This window comes from Neolamprologus multifasciatus, chromosome 8 (assembly GCF_963576455.1).
Source record: "Neolamprologus multifasciatus chromosome 8, fNeoMul1.2, whole genome shotgun sequence".
Taxonomy (NCBI): Eukaryota; Metazoa; Chordata; class Actinopteri; order Cichliformes; family Cichlidae; genus Neolamprologus; species Neolamprologus multifasciatus.
Window position 1 is genome coordinate 8,731,936 of NC_140446.1, and position 27,788 is coordinate 8,759,723.

The 27,788-nt window shown below is 38.6% G+C and overlaps 2 protein-coding genes and 1 long non-coding RNA gene across 3 annotated transcripts; all 3 read right to left on the bottom strand.

Annotated features, from left to right (window-relative positions):
- Positions 1-1,358: 1,358 nt before the first annotated feature.
- On the bottom strand, positions 1,359-9,227 carry LOC146512430 (5-hydroxytryptamine receptor 3A-like). Its single transcript, XM_085169703.1, has 6 exons — positions 8,027-9,227; positions 7,746-7,903; positions 6,802-7,012; positions 6,557-6,730; positions 6,334-6,404; positions 1,359-6,096 (listed from the first exon to the last, which is right to left on the bottom strand). The coding sequence occupies exons 1-6, from the start codon at positions 8,094-8,096 to the stop codon at positions 5,872-5,874; spliced, it is 909 nt and encodes a 302-aa protein (XP_085025829.1). The 5' UTR covers positions 8,097-9,227; the 3' UTR covers positions 1,359-5,871.
- On the bottom strand, positions 8,058-27,643 carry LOC146512431 (uncharacterized). Its single transcript, XM_085169714.1, has 8 exons — positions 27,552-27,643; positions 21,293-21,358; positions 17,111-17,176; positions 15,946-16,002; positions 13,407-13,570; positions 12,782-12,826; positions 12,540-12,648; positions 8,058-8,196 (listed from the first exon to the last, which is right to left on the bottom strand). Exons 1-7 carry the CDS (start codon positions 27,616-27,618, stop codon positions 12,589-12,591), a joined length of 525 nt encoding a protein of 174 aa, XP_085025840.1. The 5' UTR covers positions 27,619-27,643; the 3' UTR covers positions 8,058-8,196; positions 12,540-12,588.
- On the bottom strand, positions 24,431-27,540 carry LOC146512432 (uncharacterized). Its single transcript, XR_014875636.1, has 2 exons — positions 27,062-27,540; positions 24,431-26,289 (listed from the first exon to the last, which is right to left on the bottom strand). It is a non-coding gene; the product is annotated as an uncharacterized LOC146512432 (long non-coding RNA).
- Positions 27,644-27,788: the final 145 nt, after the last annotated feature.

The window sequence follows — 27,788 nt, forward strand, 5'->3', positions numbered from 1 at the left end:
GTGGCATCTACTGAGCTAGCTGTGCCCCGAGAGCTGTTCTTTAAGTGATGTTGTATGAATCCTGCTTCCGGGCCCAAACTACTCTATTTATTAAGCCTGTTGTGCTGTTAAAATGTTTTAATGCTTTTTATCTTGTTCTATTACATCTGAACAAGCCCCTAAAAACAGCCAGTGATCACTGTCAGCCTAACCATCGGGAACCCTCACGCTAACTTTTATCAAGTGGAAAACAGTTAGCATTCATCCTCCAGCTTCACTGTGTTTATGTTATGCTAACACAGCTGTGTCGCTAGCGATCACGTAGCACATCATTATATACCAGCTAGCCCAACTTCAGTAACCTGACAATAGTCACTGCTGTTTAGTTTTCTGTCTCCATTTATGTTGGAAGTGGTAGCAGAGCTGGTATATCATGTTCAGGTGGAAACAAGCAATCTAACTTCTAACTCTGTTAAATTTCATATATTCTGCTTTCATGGATGCCTGGATGTTACACCTGGTAGAGCAGCCACACTGATCATTTTATTAAAGATGAAAGAATTTAGACAGTTTGTAACTCTCAGTGATGCCGCAGAGTTCCTTTGACTTTGGGATCTGCAGTGGAGTTTGGACCTGGAAATGGCTAATGACATCAAACTTAATGGCTGGATAGCATTTCTATTGCTTAATGCATAATTGTGTTGTGAATATTCATCCTTAATCTGTAAAAAAAGCACAAGGTTCAGAAAAATTATAGTAATTACAAAATGGTACATTTCAGGCTAGAATAGCAAAGGGAAACCTGTCAGTAGAGGAACGAAAGAAAAGGAACAGGGAGTATCAAAAAAGAAAGAGAGAAAAAATTAACAGCCAGCCTGAGTTGAAGAAAGAGTTTCTCATAAAGGAAAGGGAAAGATGGAGAAATAGAGGGGAAAAGAGAAAAATAAAGAACATCAGTGATCTGAAAGGAAGAGAAAAAAGTCAGAAGAGAAGGTTTTGGAAACAAGCACAGAGAGACAAAAGGAGAGAAAGTACAGCAGGGTCTAAACACACAACCACAGAGAACTTTAGGAATCAAGGAGTAGTAGGTAGCTACTTGCTGGTGAACTCTTAAGATGTAGAACTTGACATGTGCAAAAACAAAATTGTTATGATGTGTCTTGTGATATTACAAAGGTTGTTAAGGTTTAATTGTCATTTTGAAAGAAATAATATCTTGTTTTCTATTAGTGTGTCACCACCGTCAGCACCTTGTCAACTCCATAATATGGAGTTTTTGTTTATTTTTCTCTTTTGGAGAACCATATAGTTTCCTCCCTCATGATCTTCCAATAAAAATACGTAATTTTCTCAATAAATGTGTAATTTGTATCCCGCTTAATATGACTGTTTCTTATACAGATTAAATACAAGCTTCTGAAAATATGTATGACTGTAACTCTAATAATAAAAAGCCAAAACAATCTTACTTTTAAATGTGGTATAATTACTTTGAAAACATATGTGCATAAACAATAGAATAGAGAAGCTGCTAATAGTCAAAATAGCTGAAACAACTTAATTTAAAATATATATTTTTGTATTTCTTTGTGTCTGACGGTGTTGACAAAAACCTTGCACTTCTCCAGCAAAAACATAAATTATTAAAAAAATGTTACACCTGGAAGATTGTACCAAAACATGGTGAGACAGCCAAAACTTTGTGTAACAATTATATGTAAATATGTTTTTGAAAAATCAAAACATATATTTTAGAAAATTATAACATGTTTTGTCCCTAATCTCAGGAATCACTGGAATAATATAGAAAGTGATGCTTCTGTTATAAAGAACTGTTCTCCAGACTTCAGATCAGCAGAAAGATCATCTTGAAGAATGGATTAGATCAAAGATTTGCACCTGAATTTTAATTACCGGACTGGACTGTCAGTGTGCCTCAGGGCAGCTGTGGCTACAATGTAGCTTGCCATCACCAGTGTGTGATTGTGTGTGTGAATGGGTGAATGACTGAATGTAGTGTAAAGCGCTTTGGGGTCCTTAGGGACTAAGTAAAGCGCTATATACAGGCCATTTATCATTTACCAATTCATCCTGGCCAAGCAACTGCAATCTAAATATTGGATTTACACGTCTTTTTCTCTGCTCATCATTTCTGGGCTTCATCAGGCACAGCCAGGAGAGTATAGCATCGCTGGCTAGGGTCTACCTCCTCTTCTCACTCTCAGTCATGCTGCTGCGTGTGTTTGTTCCACAAAGAGAGAAAGAGAGAGAGAGAGAGAGAAAGAGAGAGAAATGTGAGAAGCTATGTCCCCAAAAGTTGATTCTGTTCATCTGGACGTAGCGTTTTCAGTGGGAGGAACGTTTCGTCACTCACCCAAGTGACTTCTTCAGTCTCAGCTGACTGCAGGCTTCCCCAATCTTATAAACAGTACATTTGTATAATGACTGAAACTAGCGCCACTGAAGGACTGAAGGAACAATGGGCTCGGAGGTTAGTTCCTTGATCATTAATATGCAAACTGTCATGACCATTATTCAACAACCACTGATCAAAGCCCACTGATTAAAAATTACAAGCGTAGCCTCTTGGAATGAGAGAAATAAAATAACACAGTGACTCAAGACTCAAGAACCAAATAATATGACTTTAATTCCATCATGCATCAATACATGAATTATATAGTTTGCAGGTGTCAATGTAGAATTTACAACAGGAATCAACTATATTGTTTTATATTCCCACAACACATGAGTTACGAGTCTTCAAAGAGCTACACTTTCAGTATATTTAATATATACATTGTGTATTTGAGATCAAGATCAGAAGAATATTAACACTCAGTATATTACTTAACAGGTACACATTGCTTACTACAACTGTTGCCATAAATGAGTATGTGTTATGTATCTATGGTGTAAAACATGCAAAAATATCCATTATTTGTGTATATAAAATTAGCAGAAAAAGTAAATACATTTATTTTTGCTTAATTATTTCTTATGTTGTAACAGTTCCTGTTGGTGATAAATCTTATCCTCTAGGAAAGCCTGTTTATTTCCCCTTTAATGGTGCCATGTTTGTAAGGAAAATGCATTTGGATTTGGATTGAGCTGTAAAGTCTAGTATTTGGGTTGTGCCCATTACAAACTCACCAAAATTCTCTCTACCAATGCCAAAACAGTTTATTCTGCTATTGACTCTATATTTGGTGTTGTTTATTGGATTGTTTGATTGAAGTCTGGAGAAACAAGACATACTGGCAATTTAATAATTCATTAATTTATCAAATGGGGGGCTCAGTAACATGAGAGCCATGTACAGCCACAACAGCCTGTCACCACCTCCACGTGCTGGTTAACAGGTTGGTCACACAGCGCAGTGGGATCTCACTTTATGCTTCAACAAGCATTTGTCACAAAACAGCCATTGTGGGTGTGTTGGTGATTTTGGAAAGAACAGCATGCCCAAGCTGATCCCATACGTGTTCAATAGGTATTAGGTCAGGACTTCAGGCAGTCCTTTCTATCATCACCACTCCCAAATTCTGGAGGTAGCCTCTGATAGCCGTGCTCTTCAGAGGCGAGCACTGTCATCAGTTTGGTCCCAGATTGTGGAAATATGCCATCGCCACTGGTTGCAGAACCTCATCTCGATATCTCTCTGCATTCAGATTGCCTCCGGTCATGACAAGCCTTGTTTATTCAGTGAGGAAGATGCTGCCCCACACCATCACACTGTCTCCGCCAAAAGCTGTTACTCCATTTTCCACATCTTCTCCACACTTCTCCACCCTGGAATCATTGCTGAGCATAATTTTCTTCCAAATGTTCAGATTCCAGTGCACTTGTTGCAGACACTGGATAAACCTGATGGTGAACGGCAGTCATGGCAGGCCTCCTGCCATCCCTACGAGATTGGAGATTGACTGTGTGCAGTGTCTTTCAAATTGTCTGGATAGAGAGCTGTCAGCCATGTCGTCCCGTAAACCTTGACTGCAAATCTGTAGAAGCCCTTCTACGGTTTTAAAGAGCTGAGAGAGTGCGCAAACAGTCTTCTTGTGATGTCATATTCTACTAGGGCCAAATAATACTGCAACTTGGCTTTGCAGAACATCAACTTGAATGGCACAGGCCATAAACAAATAAGTCAAATGTGGAATGCTTGGAACAGACATAAGATACTCTAGGAGTGTCTGTGCTCCCAGTTTGAACATAATCCACATAACCAACTCTGCTGCTCAACCCACTTACAAATGTGGGACCATTTCAGGGGACATAAACAAGCTTTGAGCAGTATAAGATTTATTGCCAAGAAGCAAGAAATAGAAATAATCAAGCATACATTGATTTCCTTATATGTTAAGATATAAGTTTACTAATACAGTGGGATGCAAAAGTTTGGGCAACCTTGTTAATAATCGTTATTTTCCTGTATAAATTGTTGGTTGTTACAATAAAAAAATGTCAGTTAAATATATCATATAGGAGACACACACAGTGATATTTCAGAAGTGAAATGAAGTTGATTGGATTTACAGAAAGTGTGCAATAATTATTTAAACAAAATCATGCAGGTGCATAAAGGGGCTGTAGGTTCTGAGAGGCTTGTGGTGAAGCTTACTGAACATTAAACATGTATATATGTCCTAAATATATATTGAAACATTATTTTTGACTGCAAAAAGTAAAGAATAAATGTCATTTAAATTGGACATGAGGTCCACCATAATTACAAGAAAATCACTTAAAGGCTAAGGAGTAGAAATATAAAGCTGTGTGATATGGTCTCATATCGCAATAAAAGCATACATTAAATATAGTGCATTTTCTGTAAATTCAGATATATACATATAAAAAGTGTGCCGGTCCTGCGGGACAATGCCTGATATGCCAGATTATCACTCCAGCCCTGGCTACATATATTTTCCATCTGTAAATAATGGGTAAATAATATCGCCATGTGGGAAGTAAAGAAAAAGAAATAGCTTATCTTTAAAGCAAAGATAAATGCTACATAGCTAGCTTAAACAGCTACCACACAAAAATCTGGTCTGGACATTTACATTGTATGGCCAGAAATGTTCCGGTAGTATTCATTTTCACATTAATGTTGTGCCATAACGTAAAGTTGATCAAGTATTTTTTCAGTGTCAGGTAAAAGCAGGGATTTGTGTGATAGGGGCTGTAAGACAGGGTTAGCTGGGTGTCTCATATGTTGTTGCTAAACTTGATGCTCTTGTGACAGCTTTAAATAAATGCTAGTTAGTGCATCTGATAGCACAGCAACTATCTGGCAACTCGAAGATGTTCGGCTGGAGGGCAAAGGATCACATTACTGTTTTTACACAGCACAAAATAAAGAATTAAGTATAATATAAAACAATAGACATTTTAATATCAACATCTGATATAATTTGTCATACTGCACAACCCTAAATATAAATGTACATTTTAATAATGTTTTAAATGTTGGAATTTTTCTATTGCGATAAGGAGCACTGAAAATAGTCATGAAGACTACTACCCAAGTTTACCTCATAACTGGTTGAAACTAAACCTTTGATGCTGAATTTCACAATTTTGATGCTACACAATATGCGACAAATGACAATGTCATTTCCTTGCAGCTTTTGTTACGCTGGGGCTCTGAAACCACCACAGTAAAGTGGAGCAGAAATCACTGTTAAATATCTGAATTTTTTTCTTCAGCTGTGGGTCTGTATTTCTGATGATGCTAAATAGATCACTAAATATAAGAAGTGAACACCTTACCAACCTGTAGTCAATGGGACATTTGTTTTCTTCGGACTGATTGAAATGAATGACATTTATGAAAAAAACAAATAATACATAAGTTCTGTCTCTTTTAATGAATTCATATTTTATTTTACTTTAGCCGGTCCACTCTGAAACAAGAACTGACAAAAATACAGTGAGTGCTGTGACATAAAAAATAAAGAAAGCCCTGTTGATTTTTTTAACCATTCTGGCCCAGTATCCGAACTTCTCTTCTTTCTCGTTACTGCTGAGCAGACTTATTGTTTTCCCAATCTCTCTCAGTTCAGCTGAGACTTGTTCAAGACCAAGGGACACCTCTGTCAGCTTGTCGCTGCTCCTCTGCAAAAGTTTTGTTTTTACATTTTAAAGAAAGTTATCGACAAATTTAGGCCACTGACTGCTACTACATTTGATATACTGGTTTGTTTCCATTGTGACTGAAATAAAAGGGTTTTCTACTAATATACAAACAAACATCTTGATTTCTTTCTCTAAGTAATTTCTCAAATGCAAGCTCAATGATTTTTATACTTCACTTTAAATAAATAACCTATTAAAATGTAGCTAAAGTCTCACCTTTTCAGTCACAGATTGCGTTTCATCGGCACTTTCATCATAAACAGATGCACAGTCACTAGATTTCCTTCCTGGGAGGATATTAAACAAAATGATTAAGGGTACACAATTAAAATGATATAATTAAATGTCATGTAAATGCTAATGTTATTGTGTGGGTATTTTAACCATAACTAAAGATAAACCTGCTTACATGAGTTTAGATCCACAGGCTTAATCTCACCTCTAACACAGAAGTTGGCTTTGAACCATTTGTCTCCACAGTTTGAACTCAGGCTTTGTTCTTCATCCATCTCATTGTGATGGGCTGCAGAGTCTTTCTCAATCAGATACATCATCACAATAGTCTCCAGGAGGCTGAGCAGCATCAGAATAAAAATCCCAATGCAGTAGATAGCTGAGGAGAGCAGACTATTTCAGTAATGTAATTTATTAATGCCTTCAGTCAAATAAACCCTACTTTGTTACCTATAAGTGGAACCCTTTTTGAAGTGCTGGGCAGAATGTCATTCAGAATAAGCTGCAACACTGTGACAGCGAGCAGCACAGTGACCTTGAAGCTGAGTTTCTCGCCTCCAGCATCTGGGATCAGGAAAGAGGCCAAGTCCAGAACCAAGAAGAAGAGCACTGGAGAAATGAAATTGGCAGCGTAGAGGACTGACCTCCTTCTCATCGTGATCTGTGCAATAAAATAATAATAATAATAATAATAATAATAATAAAGAATTCCTTATTGCCTTTTAGCTGTTGTTGGTTCCTTGTGCTGCCTGTAATTGTGTCTCCTCTAAGAACTTATCAAATACCAATAACCAATAATATAATAATAATATAATATATATATACCAATAACTTATAATAACATGAAATAATGTTTGTAATACAAGGACAAATGCTTTGCTTTAAAGTTTTATTGGATACAGATGTGGGTTTTTTTTCAGCATGGCAGGAGTAAACTTTGATAATCTTCTGTATGGAACAGCAAGTTTACAGTATAAGCCATGATGTGCTGAGGATGTGGTAAAGTCTGCAGGACTTTGTGGCCTTTTCAGATTGTACTTAAAATGGGGTTAGGGGGATAAAGAAATCTAGTACTTGTCCAATAAATGCTGTGTATGCTTCCGGGGGAAAGAAACCACAAGGAAAACATCTTTTTGCTGAGTTTTTAAAACCCTTTCAAAACAAACTGCAATTTTGTTTTCATTACAAATGTTATTAAAATGTGGCTAATGACTCAATTTCCACATCTGTGTTTCTGCTTTAACCTCCTAAGACCCAAACTCTTTCATGGCATGCATTTTTAATTTCTCTTTGCTATTTGGAAATCTTTGCAAAATTTAGTATTGTGGTCTAAACCTAAAATGCGATGTCCCAATATGTGGACGCCAGGACCTAAGAGGTTAAGAAGTACTTACAGTGTAAATAATTGCAGTTTGATATGGATACAAAATGCTGGATTTGTTTGTGGTTGTCAAGTTCTCGAACGTCCACTCGTACTGGTTCCACATCATGTCGCGTGTCAAATCTGTCATCGATTCATTGTCTTTGTCGTAAATTAATTCTATTTCCTTATCTAAAATGGAATAGAAAAATAAATGTGAGCAGATGAACAAAGGACTATATGTTGTGATATTTCATGGTTTAGATATATGAGAGTATGAAAAGCACATGTAAGTAGAACTTGATATTGACTCACTAGAATGCATGATAGACTTGAAGGTGATGTTGCACATTTGAACATCAAAGGGAAATTTGTAGACACGCATCTTGCAGGCAGTTGTCACCACCTGCTCATTTGTGTATTCGATCCCACCATACCAGTTGATTAAGAGATAAGGACTTTTAGTCTCTTTGTCCTTGTCTGTCCTGTATGAGAGCAAATGAAAACAGATTATGGCACAAAATATGGTACGCTCATATAGTGTAGCGCAGGGGTCTCAAACTCCACTCATCGAGGGCTGGTGTCCTGAAACTTTTCCATGTGTCCCTGCTGCAACACACCTAACGCCACCGGTGGTGTTGTTGTCCACAAACCGTCTAGTAGTGAGTATTTCTGATATTTACTCCAGACCCTTAGCTGTAGAATCAAGAGAGTGAGTAGGGGTTGGCTGCTTTCAACTTGGACGATTCGCCTGGTTTCAGCGTTCCTGGTCAGGATAGCAGCAATGACGATTGTGATTATGTTATGAACTCAAAGACTGAATTCTGTTCCCTTGAAAATAATAGGGGTCATATTTCTGAACTGTTTAGCTCCAGTACTGAAATCACCAATCAGCAGACAGTCATCAGGGCCTCCAGCTCTTCCGTTAACGATTATGTTTTTGCTTCTGTTTGTGTTAATTTGGCATCTGACTCTACTAAAAATCCTGTTGATTCAATGTCAAAGACTGTTTCTAGTGGGGGAAGATGGGGAGTTCTGAATATCATTCCAAAACCCACTGTGCTTTTCAACAAGCAGAGTCCAAAGAGACAGTAATCCCATCTGAGGCTGTTAACTCTGTTTTTTGCGTGACTGAACTCGCTGCCTCCGAGTCTAGGATTAGTTCCAAACCAACCAGAGAGTTGTGAGGACCTAAAGTGTTAACCCAGAGTCAGTCTGTACTTCAGGGAGAAATGTGAATGCAGTATCTGGGAGCTCAGGGTCCGATGAGTTTTCCTCTCCACCACATAACTAAATTTAACACATTTGCTTTGCAGTCATGTACACTTAATGTGTGCCCTGGAACCAAGCTATGGATGTTTAAATCATGTTTCTGTAGACAATCCTGTTGTGAAAGTTTCTCTCTCTGGGGGAAGGTTCAAGGATTATGGGGCGCCGTTTGTAAAGTGAAACATGCTGAAATTAACGGCAACATTTTTCCACATTTAGCTCAAAACCTTACAAAAACATGTTTTTTCCAGTCTTTTTTTTTTTTTTTACAACATTTAGTAAAATATTTGTAACTTTTTATATTTAAAACAAAATTTTAAGTGTTAAATATTACATCTAAATGATAAATGTTAAATGTAAATATTATATTTAAATCTAAATGTTAAATGTTAAATCTAAATGTTACAGGAAACAAAATATTTAGCTAACATGCAAATTTATTGTACGGATCAACGGAAATACCAAAGTATAAGCTTTACGAAAACCTCCTATGCAAAAGTGTGCCGGTAATGGTCAGACTGTGTCTGCTCTTCCCCGATGGTCACTTCTCACCGACATGAGCTGCTTCACTTCTTGCCTACCAGCATGTTCAGCGATTTAGCTGAAAACATTGGAAGATATGTTTTGTCGGCCATCCAAAGGTTCAGCAGTAGTTCACCCTCAGCAGCTACAGTCTCCACTTCACAATCGCCACAGCACATGTACAGCTAAATCGCTGGGAAGGGAAGGAGCTGGCCCAAATGGTGGCCGAGCTGGCAGCCACACAGCAGGAGCAGGTGGTGGTGTTGCAATGTCGGCGAGAAGAACTGCAGGACCAGGTCGAGTGCGGCATGCAAAGGATTTGGCGGCTCTGATCCAGTCCTGGTCAGCACCGCGGCGACTCCCATTGATGTGCATGGGAGTGGAGAAGGTCTGGTCATTTCCAGCCCCCAGGATGCAACCTATCCCCTCACCCTTTCCCACTCCTTATGTGGGAGTGGCTGGGGCTCGGTAAGTGCCTGCACCCATCCCAGCTCCTCGAAAGAGGGCCACGGAGCAGCCACCGTGTCGGCAACCTGCACAGCCAGAGACGGAGGAGGGTCCACGTCTGCCAGAGGCGGAGAAGCTGCGCAAGGGGCAGCTCCTGCTGGAGGCGGAGGCCACATGGTTGGCCCCCGGACCATCCCCGGACCAACCTCGTAACTGCCACCACTGAATGAACACATTCGTGTTGCTGGGCAGGGGCCGGGGGTGTCGACGGTCTGGGCCAATCCCCTCTCCTGATCGCGGGGGGGAGCAGGTTCGGCCTGATGGCTCCACGGCCTCAGTTGGGCGATAGGTATGTGGCAGGGTGTGGTCAGCGGTGCTGCTGCTGGGGAGGTGAACGCACCTGCAGGGCATCCGCAATTACGCCTCACTGGGTTAAAAGTTTCTGGGTCCTGGATTTCAGTGTTGTTGTTGATGTGAGTTGGGCTGTGAGCTGCAGAGCTGCAGCTGACTGAGCGTGTTTGTAGCAGCAAACTTGATAAGTGTTAATAAAGATGCCGAAAAGCATGTATGTGTGGACATGTCTGACATGTCATTATTACAATCACATTGTACTCTATCCATAGTTTTCAATCAGACTCACTACTCTGACATGCAAAACATTACTCCATTGTGACCACAAATAGTAGACAGTTGGTAGTAATGCAGGACAAAGGTGGTTGTTTGTTCATCTGTCTTGGCTCGTCTATCCATGGAGGAAAAACAAAGGTTTGAAGAGAAACTGAATTTTGGAGACTTGTGATCCATATTCTGTTCCAGCAGCTTTATTTAAATCCCTAAAAGTGGTGACTTCTCTCACAGAGCTCCAGTTCAGTTCCAGTTATATACATTTTCGATTTGGATGGGTAAACAATGCCACCATGGAACAGGTGAAGTACAAGAACTTGTTCATCATTGAAGCAAAGGTAAGCACTACATAGCTAGTTCAAACACATTAAATCTTACAGTTTGTTGACCTGGACATTTACAGTGTGGAAAAGTGCCAGAAAGTCCACACAGAATTATTTTGTCACATTGATGTTGTGTATTGCAAGTAAAGTTATTCAAGTATTTTTCCAATGCCAGGTAAATCATTCCTACAGTTTAAATGAGAAACCCCTAACTGCCTGGGTTACTGTGGAGGAGCAGGGATGGTGCAATTTGGCCTAAGGCAGGGTTAGAAGAGGTGTGTTCATATGTTGATGCCATACTTTACATCCTTCTGGCAGCTGTAAATAAACACTAATTAGTGCATCTGATAGCACGTAAACTACATCAACTATCTGGCGTTAAACTCAAACAAGTTCAACAAGTAGACGGCAAAGGACCACAGTGCTGTTTTTGCCTGCCAGGTGGGCATGTCCCAGTAGCTTTGACATCAGGTGAAAACTATGGATAGATTAAGAATGGGATGTCACTCAAGTTCATGTGTGTCAAGGCAGAAGAGTGAATACTTTTGGCAATATTTTGCATGCATAACCAGTCCGGTGGTGACCTGCTCCACATCAGGTACACCAGCAGCTTATGCAAACCACCTGGTCACACTTTTTCACATGCCTCCAGGAGTACCCATCATTTACACCACACCCATACCTCACTGCTTTGGCAGGAGCCTTGTCTTTCTGTCTTCCTATTCTTCCACATGTCCCTTGAAGACCTGAGGAACAGCCTCTATGTGCTCCTGTCATGACTGTTCCTCTTAGCAGTGCTCCACCCTGTCTTCACTGTACTAGCTCTTCCCCTTTATCACCCTTTTTCACCATGGGTCACACTGTGATATCTGACAGTGTATTCCAGATAGGATGGCCACTCAGATGCAGATATTTTGTTACTTAATAGGCTGTTGTTGCACATGGACAAGCGCCTTATGTGCTTTAAAAAAATGGGTACTGAGGCTTAGTGGTAAATGTTTACATAAGTTGAGAACTTCTTGCGAAGTTCTCATGGTCACATTTCATGTTTTGATTTTTAAGCTGCCACTGGCTCTGCTTTTCTGGAAGTAAGAAAACTCACCTACTTGTCCTCCTTTATGCTGTTAGGTCTAGGCGATGCTCATTTGAAAAGGACTGAGGCAAATTGGAAAATTGTTCTGTGGTCAGACAAATTGAAATTGTATATTCTTTTTCTGAAATCATTGACACAGCATATTCTGGACTAAAGAGAACAAGGATAATCTGGGTTGTTGTCAGCACCCAACTCAAAACGCCTGCGTGTGGTATGGAGGTGCATTAATGCCTATGAAACTGACAACTGGGAGGCACTTTACTAAAGCACACTGCAAAATACTTCAAAATAATATTCAACAGAAAGACAGCTAGAACATCGAGGTTCTGTGAGGCTGAGATTTCTAAGAGTGGATGATTCTTTGATGAGAAAAGTTTAAAAGCACAATGTCAATATTTAAGTTAGCAGTTGTTAATTCTAACCTTGTCTTGGCTATATTCCTTTTCAGTTTGCAAATCATTTGATAAATTAAAAAATATATACTTAGTCTTCATCATTAGTGACTATATGTGCATCAGTAAGTGTGGGTGTGTTTCCATATAAAATGTACCTTTCTTCAATAGTTAGATCTGGCGTCCACAAATTTGCAGTAGGAAATGTTATATTTCAAGTCCACAGAAATTATCTGGGTCCCAATATATGAAGTCATTCCGCCAATACTACACAGGATGGTGTGAAAGAGAAGAAAAAGATACAAGCAGAGAAAAACAGAAAGAAAGGATTAAAAGAAATGATTATAACACATTTGAATTTCAACAACAGAAAATTGTGTATTTCCAAGAGAATACTCACATATTGAACCCAAATGTAAGAAACAAGGCTCTGGTCAGTGTTCCTCTGTGAGCAAAGAAAACAAACATATTGTTAGTTCAGCCAGGCTTCAAAGTTGATTTTCCACATGTGGGGAAGGAAGTTTGAGCAAGTCCCCAAAAATAGTCAAATAAAAGTTATGAAAGGTAGGAATAAAAAAATGTGTAAGAATGTGTAAACACTGAAAAAGTGTTTTAAAAGCTTAACACCCTTGATGTGTTGCACAGTTTAACACGTTGTGTGTGTTATTTTCAAAATCTACCTTTATTATACAGCATAAACAAAAGTGGAGGCAGTACAATACAATGTTGACTGAATGTGGACGACAACATTTTCCAGTGGAAAAAACTAATGATTTGTTTGTTTGTTTTAGAAGGGGACTTTTTCAGATAAAAGAAAAAGAAGCAAATATTCTGTCAGGTTTAATTAAAAAGAAAATACATAAATGTTAAAAAACTAAACAGTAAGGAAACTAATAGTCACACTGAAAACAAATCACGGAAAACAGAATTCAGAAGTCCAAAAAACACAAAACATTGGGTCAAAGACCCAGAACAATGACCTATTCGTTATTTGAAAGGCAGCAACATTAGCCAGAACAACTTACCACATCTAAGATGGCTTCAACTGCCATAATATGGTATACGTGTGAAACATCACTGTAATTTTCCACAGGCCTTGTCATAATGTACTTGTCCTTGTCTTGGGTCAGGTTCAGGTAGTTTATAATGTCAACATATCTGCAGCTTTTAGGACTATTCTCTTCATCTTCTGAAATGATATAAAGACACATTGTCAATGAATATAAAAATGGTATAAAAACGCTAACTTTCATGCTCATATTAAGCTCATCATAACTTTGTTTGGCCAGGATGACCTACAAAGTCATGTTAGTGCGAGACCTGAGAGACACGATGATGAAGCTGGAAAAAATGTTAAGATGTTTGTATTTTGTAGATCTCAATGTCTTATCTTTGATATTCAGGAAGTTTAGACATTTCAATCCGATAATAGTCTAACATTGTTAGGATATTCTATCATCATGTCATGTTCTAGCCAGTTAATTTAAATAAACAATAACTGTGATCCAAGGAAATCTCTTCTATACTGTTACTTCTTGTTTTGCTTTCAATGTTAATGTAATCTTATGTCACATTGTGTGTTATATTTCAAGCTTTTCCTCTTTTTCCTTGTGTTATTTTCTATTTTTTTCTCATTTGCACTTTTCTGTCTCATCTGACCTTTTGTCTGTGACCAGGAATCAAATGTCAATATGGCATAGTTCTCAATTTCTAAGAAGAACCTGTAAAAGTTAAAAAAAAAAAAAAAAAAAAAAAAAAAAAAACTCACAGAAGATCTAAGAAGGAGAATTTAAAAATTACACACTCTGTGAAGGTTTCTTGGAGCCATTTGTAAATAACAGCAAAAGTAAGTAGTAGGTAAAGAAAACCCAAATTCTCTCCAATAGATGAGGGGAACTTGGTTATGGTGTTCTCAAACCCAATAATCACTGAGGCTCAAGCCTGCCATAAACTGCAAACTGCTGAAACACCAACATCATTGTCCACTATGAAGTGAGTTTTACATAACAATAGACAAAGAAAATGCCAACCAAGAAAGAACGCTCTGCTTGTGACTAAAAATAACACTTTTAAGCTCAACTGAAATTGCAGTTGCTCATATGGACAATCTGTCTATGAAGGTTCAAAGTCATCCAGGTCATCGTAATCTAAGGAGCTTAGAAAGAAAACCGTCTGAACTTCTTTAAGTTGTTTGAAGACGTTTCACCTCTCATCCAATAAGCTTCTTCAGTTCTAGGATCAAATGGTGGAGAGTCCCAGATTTAAGCCCTGTGGGAGTATCCCCCCGAGAGGGACAAAATCATTAGGGGGTCCTTTCGTCCCTCTCGGGGGTCTGACTATATAATTCTGACCCCTTTGGAAATTAAAGAAACCTGTGCACCCAGCTCTTGTTTATTAAAGTCATTAAAGATGTATGCTGTACGACCGTTTGCGACCGTTGTCATCAAACACCTGCCTCTCTAATACATATGTTCTGGTCATGTCCATCCCTTAAACAATACTGGATAAATATTTTTCTGACTTTATCAAAAATCATCCAGCTAACCCTCCAACTTGTGCCCTTAACTGCTTTGTTTGGGGTTCTTCCTGATACAGTTGTCTTGCCGACGCCCCAAGCGGATCTGGTAGCATTTCTCACCTTATTGGCAAGACGCAGATTATTGTTATGTTGGAAGTCCCCTTCTCCCCCACCCTGGGAAAACTGGATCAGAGATGCTTTGCATTTTAGCAAACTCGAAAAGATTAAATTCACCCTTCGTGGGTCTATGGCCAAATTTTTTAAGATCTGGCAACCCTTTTTTGACCATGTTCAGACTTTGCGGTCCCGCAACGCTCCCAATTAGCCAGCTCAGACTTTATTCTATTTTATTTTATCTTATGTATCTTAAGTATATGGACTCTATTGTGCCTGCACTTTATGATGGCATGTACATCTACTTTATACATATTTCTTTTCTCTTACAGATTTGACTTATCTCTACAACTAAGCTGACCACTCATTATGTTTGTATTTTTTTGTTTTTTTTTTCTTGGTTTGTTTGTTTTGTTTTGTGTCTGTATGGGGGTGTGGGCTCTGAAACTCTCCACATCTCTCTTGTACACTCAGGAACTGTTATCTTGTACTCCAGGGTTTACTATTCGTATTATTAGATTGGACCCTTTCTTTTTTCTTTTTGTACACCCACTGGTACTCCTATAATTATGAGGTGGGAGTGTATGTTTCATATTGTTTTATGTTCTTAAAAAAGAAAACAGCATATTGTTCAATTTGTCTTTTGTAAAAATGGATGCAGAAAATTTAACAAAAATATCTGGGGAAAAAAAAGAAAAGATGTATGCTGTACAATCATTCCACCCTGGAAAAAGAACAGCTAAAATAAATTATTCAAAGCTTAAAATTATAATGACACTCATGATTAGTATATGTACATGGGATGATTTTTACAGAATTATATTCTGAGCACATTTTAGATACGTGACTCTGTATTGTGAATTAAACATACTGGCAAAACACATTTATAAAATTTAATAATTTCTGTTAACCTTGAAGACATTGTTGTATACCTTTGGATTTGCTGGACTGTTGATCATCTTGTTGTTCTATAGTGGAGGCATTTTCCCCTAACAGAAAAGACAATACATCATTTGTTTGATGTTTTACTCAAATCTGTAGGTTTCCTAAAATAAAGAAAACATACTGAACTCCTGCTTTAAATATCCATCAATCCATCCATCCATTTTCTTCTGCTTATCCGGGGCCGGGTTGCGGGGGCAGCAGCCCAAGCAGATGAAACCCAGCCCCCTGGATCTGCCTCGGGGCCTCCTCCTGGTGGGACATGCCCGGAACACCTCACCCAGGAGGCGCCGAGGAGGCATCCTTGTCAGATGCCCGAACCACCTCATCTGGCTCCTTTTGATGTGGAGGAGCAGCGGCTCTACTCTGAGCCCCTTCCGAATGGCCCAACTTCTCACCCTATCTCTAAGGGAGAGGCCAGCCACCCTTCGGAGGAAGCCCATTTCTGCCGCTTGTATCTGCGATCTCGTTCTTTCAGCACCCCCCACAGGACCCCCCGAGGGACACGGTCAAATGCATAGACTGGCTGGGCAAACTCCCATGCACCCTCAAGTATCCTTGAGAGGATGAAATGCTGATCCAGTGTTCCACAACCAGGACGATGCTTTAAATATTTTAATTTTTTTATTGATACAGTATATAATGAAGTTGGGATCGAAAGTAATGATATGATGATCTTGGAAAAGCAAAATGTGTTTGGAACAACAGTGCATTCAGATCATAATTCTGATTGCATAAGCTGCCAGAGGGGATCTTAAAAAGAAAAAAAAACTGAACCGTGGTCATCTCTATAAAGGACTTAGTGTTGAACTGTTGTTGCAATATTTCACAGTAAATTAAGTCACTGTTACATTTAGAGATTCTGTGCCTGAGTCCTGCTTTTTCCACGCTGCACCTTGACAAAACCCTGCTTATCAATATAGCTATAATTTTATGCAACTATCTTCTCATAATATCCCATTAACTCATCTCACAATTCCCCTTCATTACAAATATTGATAAATTGTAGCCCCCAAATTTTTTTTACAGAATTTTATTTAAAGCACTTCAGTTTCTTAGATTCTAAGACTTGATTAAACAATACAGTGGCAGAAAAAAACATTATAAAATGTATAAACTGAATTTCTGTGAACTGTTGAAGTGTTTGTTCATTACCTCTGGTAAAGGTCTCATTGAACATCTGTTGGTTATCTTCAAGCTCTATGCTGGAGGCATTTCCCCCTAGCAGAAAAAAGTACATTCAGTTCAATTTCATTTATACAGCACCAAATCACAACAGTCACCTCAATGTATTTTATGTTTTAAGGTATTGACACTACAATAATATAGAGAAAACCCCAACAATCAGATGACTGCCTTTGAGCAAGCACTTGGTAAGGCAGCAGTGGTAAGGACAAACTCCTTTTCTGTCATGGCCCCCATGTCTCACTGGCTGGTTCGGTGTTAGGCAACATGTTTATTTTTGTTTTGTTTTGTGCTCTCTCTCTCCTTCCCTCACTCTCTCTCCTCTGTCTCTGCTCTTGCCTCTGGCCCACGCACCTGTGCTAATCATCACACCTGCCACTGATCTTCTGCAATCCTGAGCACTATTTAGAATGGCCGTTCTGTCCTACTCGTCGCTGGATTGTTGAGTAGCCTACGTTAGTCTACCCAGTCAAGCAGTATCTAAAACTGTGTTTACAAGTCAGTTTCTGATCGTGTTTCTTTGTAAATAGATTTTCCCCAGACCTGCTCCTGTAACCCTGTGTGATTGTTCCCGGGAGCAACTGAGTGGCGAAGCGTGTGGAGACATGAGTGACTGAAGAGGAGAGTGGTTTCGGAGAAGTGGGACATGTGTGTGGACATTCCCATTTCCCTGTCGCAACAGGTTAGGGGTGACGGAAGGAAGACAAGACAAAAGACACACTGCCATCAATAAATGCACAGCGGTGTATAAACATATAATAAAGGAAGAAACGCTCATAAACATCCTGTCTGGATTAGGTGACCCTAAGTCCTTCCAACGTTATGCTGCTATAAGTCTATGCTGCTGGGGGTTTCACATGCCACAGTATAAAACAACATTTTTTTTAAATTCAGGGATCTCAGTCTATAGGTTAGGAGGCATAACCATTGTGAATCTATTTCAAATACAACCAGGAACAGCCCTAAAAAAAAACCTACAAAATTACCTCCAGCATCATGTGCATGTGTTTCTGAACTGTCAGGAAGAGACTTCATGCACATTACATGAACTCCTTGAGTGATTCCAATGGTCAAATGAAGGTCTCCTGACTCTTTACATCTATGACATGTGCTCAGTGTGAACCTGCTGTCTAAGTTGTGCCAATTGTCAATTAATTAACCAACATCACTTTACCAAAATTAGAAATGCTTGCTTCAGAGCCTCATTTTTAATTGCTTCAATTTCTCCCTTCTTGTGACTTTTATTTTGTATACAAGGACCTGAGATGTGAGGAGAGGAGTTGAAGAGGAATCAGGAATGTACAAACTGGAAAATAAGAAAGGAAGCAAGTCATTTTTTTTACGGTTGGGATCAGAGCCGTCACAAAGCTTAAGTTAACTAAGCACCAACTTACAGCAGCCAAGAGCAAATAACTTCCTAAAACATTTTTTCATTAATCATGATTTTATATTTTTTTAATTGATTTTGCGTGTGTGAGTTATGATTCAGATATTATGGTATATATGGATATGAATATATTATGGAGAATGTTTTTGTGTCTGTATAATGCTGAGCTTTAATTTTTATTAAAGTGATTCTCAGTACTGTCGGTCACTGTGGCAGGGTGTAGTGTCAGGAGAGGCTGGTTGTCACAGCCGGCAACCATAATTTAATCATGCCCACCCTATTTCAGTAGTGGCTGGGGCCAGAGAAGAGGAGCTTGGTCATCTGGCAGGAGAGGAAGTGGGGATCGGGCTGGCATTGAAGAATGTGAAAATGCAACTCAATAGATAAATAAAACTGCACAAGCAACCATATCTGGTTTGTGCTGGGGCCTTTGTCTACAGTTGTGCCAAAACCCCGGACCAGCATGTTGGAGTCCCGACCCGCCAGCCAGTGTTAACATGCTAGCCAAGATGGTATCTGAGCTAGCAGCAATGCATCAGAAGCAGTTGGGGGAGCTGCAGGTGCAAATCGAGCAGCAGAAAGAAGTATTGGAAAACCTCGGTCTGGCTCCTTGCCGGCACCAGGCAAGAGCGCAGGCATGCCGGTGACTGGCAAAAACGTGGGCTCTCTGGCTGCTCCGGTTACGGTCAGGGGAGGCCCAGGTGGAGGCTTTGAGCCTCCCAGCGGTGCTGAGGGCTTCCTTCCCAGATGTGTGGCATGTCACGATCCTGGGTGTTTTGACCCAGCGTTTTGAGTTTTAGTTTATGGTTTATGTTTAAGCCCTTCAGGTTTTCTAAGTTCAGTTTTATCATGCCTAGGTTGTTATAGTTCTTTGTCATTAGATTCCCCTTGAGTTTATCAAGCTTAAGACAAAGACATGTTTTCGACAAAGGATCCAACCCTAACACAGCATCTTATCAGCTAATAAAGTGAGTTCAGCCCAGGATTCAAGGAGGCTTTCCGTAAAAGGGGAAAGACCATCTCTGAATCGAAGAGGAGGCATAAGGGTACATCTTTCACCATCTTACAATGCTGTTATTGCAGCCATTTCTCAAGTCTGTGAATGGTACTGATCAATTGTCTTTGATCAGTGGTTGTTGATCAATGTCATGAACATATGCATATTAATGACCAAGAAATTGACCTCACAATTCATTGTTGGCCCATGGTGTTAGTTTCAGTCATTATGCAGATGTACTGTTTATAAGGTTGAGGAAAACTGCATTTAGCTGAGACTAAAGAAGTTATTTGGATAAGTGATGAAACTTGAAAACGCTACATCCAAATGAACATAATCAATTTTTTGGGAGTCCTCCATGAAGTTTTCCATCCCTGAGAGAGTGAGTCAGAAGAGAGTGGCGAGCAACCCACCATGCAGCTCATCTGTCCATTGGTAAGACACAGGTACCTAACTTCTGATGAGTGTTTCTACTGTGGAATGAGATGCAGTTTTGTCGAACTGCCTCGTGTGCCAGCAGGTTAAGCCCAGCAGTAACTTTAGAGATACTGGCGGGCACAATAAATGATGATATATGTAAAATGTAAGAAGTAGAGATGGACCGATCCAATATTACTTATCAGTATCGGTCCATCTCTAGTAAGAAGTGCAAGTTTCATGTCCAATCTGTTTTCCTGTGCATGAATAAGAAGAGTCAATTAAGGGCAGAGCCAGCCAAGGTCCAACCATTGGTTGAGTGAGTTCCTCCCAAAAGCAAACAACTTCAACACTTTTTGGGCTTTGCTCCTTTTTACCAACGACTTATTATTGGTGAGTATTTGGATTTTAGCGAGATTGCCTTGCTGTTCACCCACTTAGCTCCTCAAGGTTGCCTTTCACTGGCATAACTCGTTTTGACAAAGCTTCGACGCCCTGAAACAATGCTTCGCTTCTACTATGATCCTGGTTCATCCTGAGGAACCATCCTGGGCTCTCATTTTTTACTCAGTTTAGCTTTACCATAACCCAGGGGTGGGCAACTCCAGGCCTCAAAGGACGGTGTCCTGCAGGTTTTAGATGTGTCCTTGATCCAACACAGCTGATTCAAATGGCTAAATTACCTCCTCAACATGTCTTGAAGTTCTCCAGAGAGGTAATGAACTAATCATTTGATTCAGGTGTGTTGACCCAGGGTGATATCTAAAACCTGCAGGACACCGGCAGGTTTTAGATAGCAGGTTTTATAGGTTTTAATAACCTATAAACCAGGTTCTCTCAATGTGAAGCCTAATACTTTGTCTTGAAAATTCTCTTCCGATGAGTCTGTGAAGGAGGACACCATTTTGCTTCCCTCATGTGTAATCCGATCCCTCACCTGGGAGATTAAGTCACTCATCCGGGATGTCCAGCAAGCAGAGCCAGACTAGGAAATGGACCACCAACTCTAACTATCTAACTTATCTGCCATTAAAGGTGAGATTTTCAGTACTCTTGTGGACTGCAGATGATCCGGTTCCCCTTGATCAATCTCTGTCTGCCTCTGGCTCCTGGGAGCCATTATTTTGGATTCCCACCCTTATTTTCAAGTACATTTTGTGACACACACACATACACACTCCCCACTTGTCACTCTCTCCATCTCTCTCTCTCTCACACACACATTAACATGAACGCACGCACACCACATAAAGATTGTTGATTTATGTACCTGTCCATTTTCACATTTTTGTGTTCCAGGTGCTGCATATTTTTGTTTTTTTAAATAAGTTTTGAAGTGTTTTTTCATTACCTGTGGTAATTGTCTCATTGAGTGTCTGTTGGTCATCTTGCAGCTCTACGCTGGAGGCATTTCCCCCTGACAGAAAAAAGTACATTCAATTCAGTTTCATTTATATAGCACCAAATCACAGAACAACAGTCATCTCAATGGACTTTAAATAATGACCCTACAATAATATAGAGAAAATCCCAACAAATCAGGTGACCGCCTGTGAGCAAACACTTGGTGACACTGGTAAGGAAAAACTCTCTTTTAACAGGAAGAAACCTCTGGCAGAGCCAGGCTCAGGATGGGGGAGCCACCTGTCACAACTGGTTAGGGGTGAGGGGAGGAAGATGAGACAAAAGACAAACTGCATTTCTTCTACAGAGTAGAAGTGATAAAAAAAAAAAAAAAAGTGATGAAAAAAGGGAGGGTGAAGAAAGAAAACACTCATAGACATCCTGTCAAGATCATTTTGCTGCAATGGGCCTATGCTGCTGGGGATTTCACATGACACACTAAATTTAGAGATATTCTGCAAATTCAAGAAAGCAGTCCTACATATTTGTTTTATATGTGCACTTAAGAACATATCCTTCAATCAGCTCAGCAGCAGCACAAGGATCTGCTACAGTACTTTGCCCCTACACAGGTTGAATGTAGACTATAATATAAAGTAGCTAGCTAATTTGCTAAGTACCTAGTTGTTTTTGTGAGACACTGAATCAACCTAGGGACAGTCTACCTCAGCATTATGTGTAGAAAAAGACAAACAAAAAAACAGGCATATACATTTAATGTTTAGTCTGATTATCTCATAAAGATTTGCTGTAGTATGATATAATGATTTGATAAGGGACTAGTTGTGTTTTGACAAATGCATACAATTAAAACATTCTCAAGAAATTTTTAGCTGTTCCTCTCACAGATTTCATTCTTATTACAAGCAAAAACACTCAGTGTAAGTGTTTTTTATTTTCAAGTGTAATATGACATTTAACATGTGTAGCTATTCTGTCTTATTTTATCTTCATGAGATAAAGATTTATAGGTGTATGAATGCTTAGTAATCATTATTATTAACAGTAATAAAGGGCCCGATGCTTGGTTGGGATAAAAGATTCTTTATGAAGGAAAGGAAACATTCCTTTTTTCAGCGAATGATCACTTCAGTGAGAAATGAAAATATGATGGGACAGGATGAAAACTAATTTCAATGTGCCAAACATTTAATTTCAGTTTTTTCCTATTTATAATTGCTGCTTTGGTGCTGAAGATATTTTTCATGACTTGTTATTTTAGATGCATGAAACAACATAGTAAAATCATGTTACTTGCTACAAATGAGCAAGAAGTAATAAATATCACATTAAAATGTAAAAGTAAGTCTTCAATGGATTATCATGACATAAATATGTCTGTAGTTAAACAGGTTATTCTGAATATTGCTAGTCCCTTAACATATATCTGTAATTTATCATTTCAGTCCGGTTGTTTTCCAAAAAAAATGAAAATTGCAAAGGTAATACCACTATACAAAAGTAATGATAAACACAGTTTTACCAATTATAGGCCTATTTCTCTACTGCCTCAATTCTCAAAAATTTTAGAAAAACTTTTTAATTCAAGATTAGAAAAATTCCTTGAAAAACATCAAATAATAAATGTTGGTCAGTATGGTTTCAGAACGCAAAGAACCACTTCAATGGCGATAATTGAGGCAGTAGAAGAAATTACCAATGCGCTGGATAAAAATAAATATGCAGTTGGTGTTTTTGTTGATCTCAAAAAGGCCTTCAACACAATCAATCACTCAATTTTATTGGATAAATTGGAAAGATATGGTATTCGAGGGAAAGCTGGTAACTGGTTAAAAAGTTACCTAACGGGTTGGGAACAATATGTTAGCATAGGGCGTTACCATTCAGAGAAACTTGGTATTACATGTTGTGTTCCCCAAGGGTCAGTGTTGGGACCAAAACTTTTCAATATATACATAAATGATATTTTTGATGTTTCTTAAGTACTTAAACTCATACTGTTCGCAGATGACACCAACATATTATTCAGTAGCGATGATTATACTGATCTTGTAATGACCGTAAACAGGGAGCTAAAATTAATTAAAAAAATGGATGGATATAAATAAATTATCATTAAATATAAATAAAACTAAAGCAATGTTTTTCGGTAATTTAAAATATAATATAGAATTACCAATTATCATTGAAGGTGTACCAATTGATAATGTGAGTGAACACAAATTTTTGGGAGTCGTAATTGATAACAAAATTTCATGGAAACCACATGTCAGACACATAAAAACCAAAATTTCCAGAAGCCTCGCAGTTTTGAACAAAGTGAAACCATACCTTGATAAAGATTCACTTCGTACTCTGTACTGTACCCTGGTTCTTCCATATCTCACATATTGTGTGGAAGTGTGGGGAAACACATATAAAAATACAACTAATCCATTAGTCACAGTACAGAAACGAGCACTGCGTATTATTCACAAGGCTGGTTATCTAGATCATACTCACAAACTCTTTCTTCAGGCAAAGTTACTTAAATTCCAGGATCTGGTTAATTACAATACATCTATAAACTTATACAAAGCCTTTAATAAACTTCTACCTACAAATTTACAAATTATATTTGAAATTCGAGAAAGGGTTTATAATGTGAGAGGCTTCGGGGAATTCAAATTACCCAGAACTCGAACAACCCGTAAAGGTTTTTGTGTGTCTGTATGTGGTGTGAAAATCTGGAACAGTCTGAGTTTACAACTGAAACAATGCAAAAATATTCACAGATTTAAATTCCTCTACAAACAGTTGGTCTGGTCACAGTATACTCAATGATGGTTTTAGTGTACTCTGTAATGTCTGTTCTCTTACCATTGCTGGTATGGATTCCAAAAAAAAAAAAAAAGTGTGTATGTATGTATATGTGTGTGTAGATATATATGTATGTATGTGTGTTTGTCACTATGTAATTATTATTGCCTGTTACCTGTGGTAACGCAATTTATAATTATTATATATTCTGTATTTAGTTATGATGGTTCTAATTGTTGTTGCGAGCTGCCGTGGAGATGCTTGCTTGCTTTTTTTTTGATGAGTGAGTATAGGGGTGGGATTTAATAAGTTTTCTTCGTCCCACTCCTTTTCAGGTAATTTTTGTTTTTTGTTTTGTGCACTTTATGTTCAATATATGTATTTTGTTGTGCCTGAAATGAATAAATAAATGAAATGAAATGAAATGTTGGGCACAATTTAAAATGCAGTTTTGATAGTGCTTTTGAAGAATGTAGTTTAGCGCAAACGTATTGAATAATTTTTATATCATAACCTAAGCATGAGGAAAAACATAATCCAGAGACAATCAACTTTTGAATGTTTGGGGGCGGAGCCCAAAGGAGGACGGGTTACTGATGTTATTGGTCACTTTGAAAGACACTTCAGGCTACATCATTAAACTGAGTTACACTGCAGCAGCGTTGTCTTAATTTGGAAAAAAAGATTGCCGAATTAATAATTAACAATTATTGTTTGCTGTGTAACAGTGGAAATCCTGACAACAATCACTGGATTACATTACTGCTGAAGAAACTGTTTAAATAAAGGATTCTAAGGCAAGTTCTGAAGCCTCTGCACTGCTGTCCCTGTATTATATAGCTTTTGGGATTTAAAAGATAAAACATTTAAACAGCAAAATTTAAACCTGCCAACAAAAAGTTGCTCAATCTGCAGCAAGGACATGTTACAGCACATACTGTTATGTTTTTGCTCGCAAGTTATTGTTCCCCTAAAAAGCTCCAGGGGATGAGGGAAAGTAACAAAAGGTTTCCAGGTTGAAAAAAGGAGACAGGGAGGTAAAATGGTTAAATTAACAGGTTTTATTAATGTTTCTATTAATAAAATAAAGAAAACAACAAAACTGTTGATAAACTGAAAATAAGCCAAAAAGGGTCGGTACCCAAACACACTCCTCTCTGCAGAAAAGGAGCAATTAACCACCACACACACCGCTCACTAGCTGCAACCCAACAAAGCTTTCTGGCACTAGAGCTCACTTTTCTCTGGCCTGAAGTATTTTTAATTGCTGATGGGAGTCAGCTGTACAAAAAAGCTGGCTCCTAAGGCAGGAGATATGGCAGAAGACATCCACAAAAGGTCAATTTCAGGAGGAGGGCCTGCTAGGGCCGTAACAGTTATGAAATAAAAATAATTCCATGTAAGTGCACTTGAATTCTCTGCACATCATTTATAATCAATATAAAGAAATGGAGGCAGGAGGGTCATCCATTCTTAACTTTACAAAATGCAAGAAAGAAAGCTCATTCCCCTCTGACCACTGCAGAATTTCCTGAACACTTCTTTTTTTTTTTCTCTTGAATACCTCTTAATAGGAATTAAGCACAACTTAATCTCTGTCTGTGGTTGTCATTAGGTATTAGTATTTGGATGTCCAATCATCCACAGCAGATTTAGAGCGCCGTAGAAACCACAATTTTGTAGGCAGGAAACGGATATTGCTTTTTATATATAAAGTGTATAATACTAAATCTTTACAAATATCAAAATCAGGTAAATGGCTAAATCTTGGACACAAAACACACACACATACACTACAAAAATTTGCAGGTACATAGATGACCAATCTTAGGCTACGTCCACACGTACCCCGGTATTTTTGAAAATGCAGATTTTTCTATGCGTTTGCACCTTTCGTCCACATGTAAACGGCGTTTTCGGTCACCGAAAACGGAGATTTTTAAAAACTCCGGCCAGGGTGGATATATTTTGAAAACTCTTTTTTTGCATTTACGTGTGGGCGAGAAAAACTGAGAAAACGCAGCGTCAAAGGTGTGCGCATTTTTTGACGTCACACTGTGCGCCACGTTATTGTTTCAGTGAAATGAATTTCTACAATACTATTACTGTTAATTGTACTCTGCAGTGTTTAAATGCTTACATATACACACACAGTTACTGTCCCTCCACACATACGATTCGGTTCTGTTTCTATCAGTGATGTGCAGATCAATACTGAAATATCGATTCCTCCAATACCAGTCATTTATGTTCTAGAATCGATTCTCATATTAAAATATCGATATTTTAGTAATTTAGGGTAAATTTGTGGTTTATCATTAACAGGAACACAGTGGAAAGAAACTATATCATTCGGATTGTCTACATTGGAAGGAACTACTTCTTCTTCCGCCTGTCATAGTCATGTGTGAAATACGGCTATATCAATGTGTAGCAGCCACTAGGCGTGTGCACTCACAACAATGGCTGAGCATAAATGGAGTCATGTGCGGACGTATTTGACTTCCACAAACGGCCGAGAGATACATGTGGCAAGAATGTGAGGTGTTGTGGCAACACCACTAACCTCATCAAGCACCTCAGAGTAAATCATAGCACAGAATATGACAAGCTTATGTTGAGGGGAAGTGAAGAGGAGGACAGGGACAGGTGCTGCCAGGGCGAGACAGACGTCTCTCACGGAGTCCTTTAGTGCTGCAGGCAGGCAACATGTTCAAATAGCCACAACTTCAGTTTTTTTTATTTCTATATGATAATTGTGCATTATTAAGTGATAAGAACAAGTAATCTGATGCCCTTTAATCATTATGAAGCTATAATTTGAGATACAATAAAAGATACAATAAATAAAATATGTTTTTGTACAAAGTATCGGTATCGGATCAGTATCGTCGATACCACCCTGAATTTTACTTGGTATCGGAAAGGAGAGGAAGTCAGTGGTATCGCACATCACTAGCTTCTATGCCCCAGCTTTGTTTACTTTTTCCCACCGAGGCTTCTAGACTTCTGATTGGCCAACATTTCTGCACGATTAGGAATATATCACCACCTGTTGCTTTGGCATGTTCCTAGCAGCGTTTTCCTTCATTTCTGCCTTTACGTGTGGACGGGATTATTTTTTAAAACGAAAACGGAAAATCTCCGTTTTCAAAAATACCCGTGTACGTGTGGACGTAGCCTCAATAAACTTTTCTAGAGCAAGAACGTTTCTTTTATTATATCCAAAACTTGTAATGCTCCGCTTTCTGGTTTCTCCTTATCTTTTTAATTTAATTTATAATCCCTTGTGCCCACGAGAGATAGTACCCTGAGTGATGGCAGCACATAATATACATGTTGCAATCATATTTTCTTCTTAACCAGAAAAAAAGCCTTAAATGTTAAAGCAGCAGAAATTATAACCTGTATGAATTTTTAAAAATTAAAAAATTAAATGCACTTACCCATGAAGAAGAGCAGGAAGAAGAAACCTATAATCATTGTGGGCTTTGAAAGGTCAGTGAGGATCATCGCTCTCTCTGTGGGCAGGAGATGATTCCTGATGATTCCTGCTCTATTAATGTCTTTATATTTGCCCTGCCCTAGAAGAGGGCAGGGCAAATATAAAGACCAATCATGGTTTTATCCCAATATCAATCCTAAGACCAGTGTCTTAGGCAATAGACAGAGCAATTAAACTA

Bases quoted from the DNA above. Each gene is read 5' to 3' on its own strand.
- LOC146512431 (XM_085169714.1), bottom strand. From the start codon at position 27,618: ATGATCCTCACTGACCTTTCAAAGCCCACAATGATTATAGGTTTCTTC. The intron at 13,571-15,945 runs GTATACAACAAT...ATATCATTTCAG, and splicing joins ACAGTCCAGCAAATCCAAAG to AAGATGAAGAGAATAGTCCT. The intron at 12,649-12,781 runs GTGAGTATTCTC...CATCCTGTGTAG, and splicing joins CTTACATTTGGGTTCAATAT to TATTGGCGGAATGACTTCAT.
- LOC146512430 (XM_085169703.1), bottom strand. From the start codon at position 8,096: ATGCGTGTCTACAAATTTCCCTTTGATGTTCAAATGTGCAACATCACC. The intron at 7,904-8,026 runs GTGAGTCAATAT...ATTCCATTTTAG, and splicing joins CAAGTCTATCATGCATTCTA to ATAAGGAAATAGAATTAATT. The intron at 6,405-6,556 runs GTGAGATTAAGC...ATATCCTCCCAG, and splicing joins AGCCAACTTCTGTGTTAGAG to GAAGGAAATCTAGTGACTGT.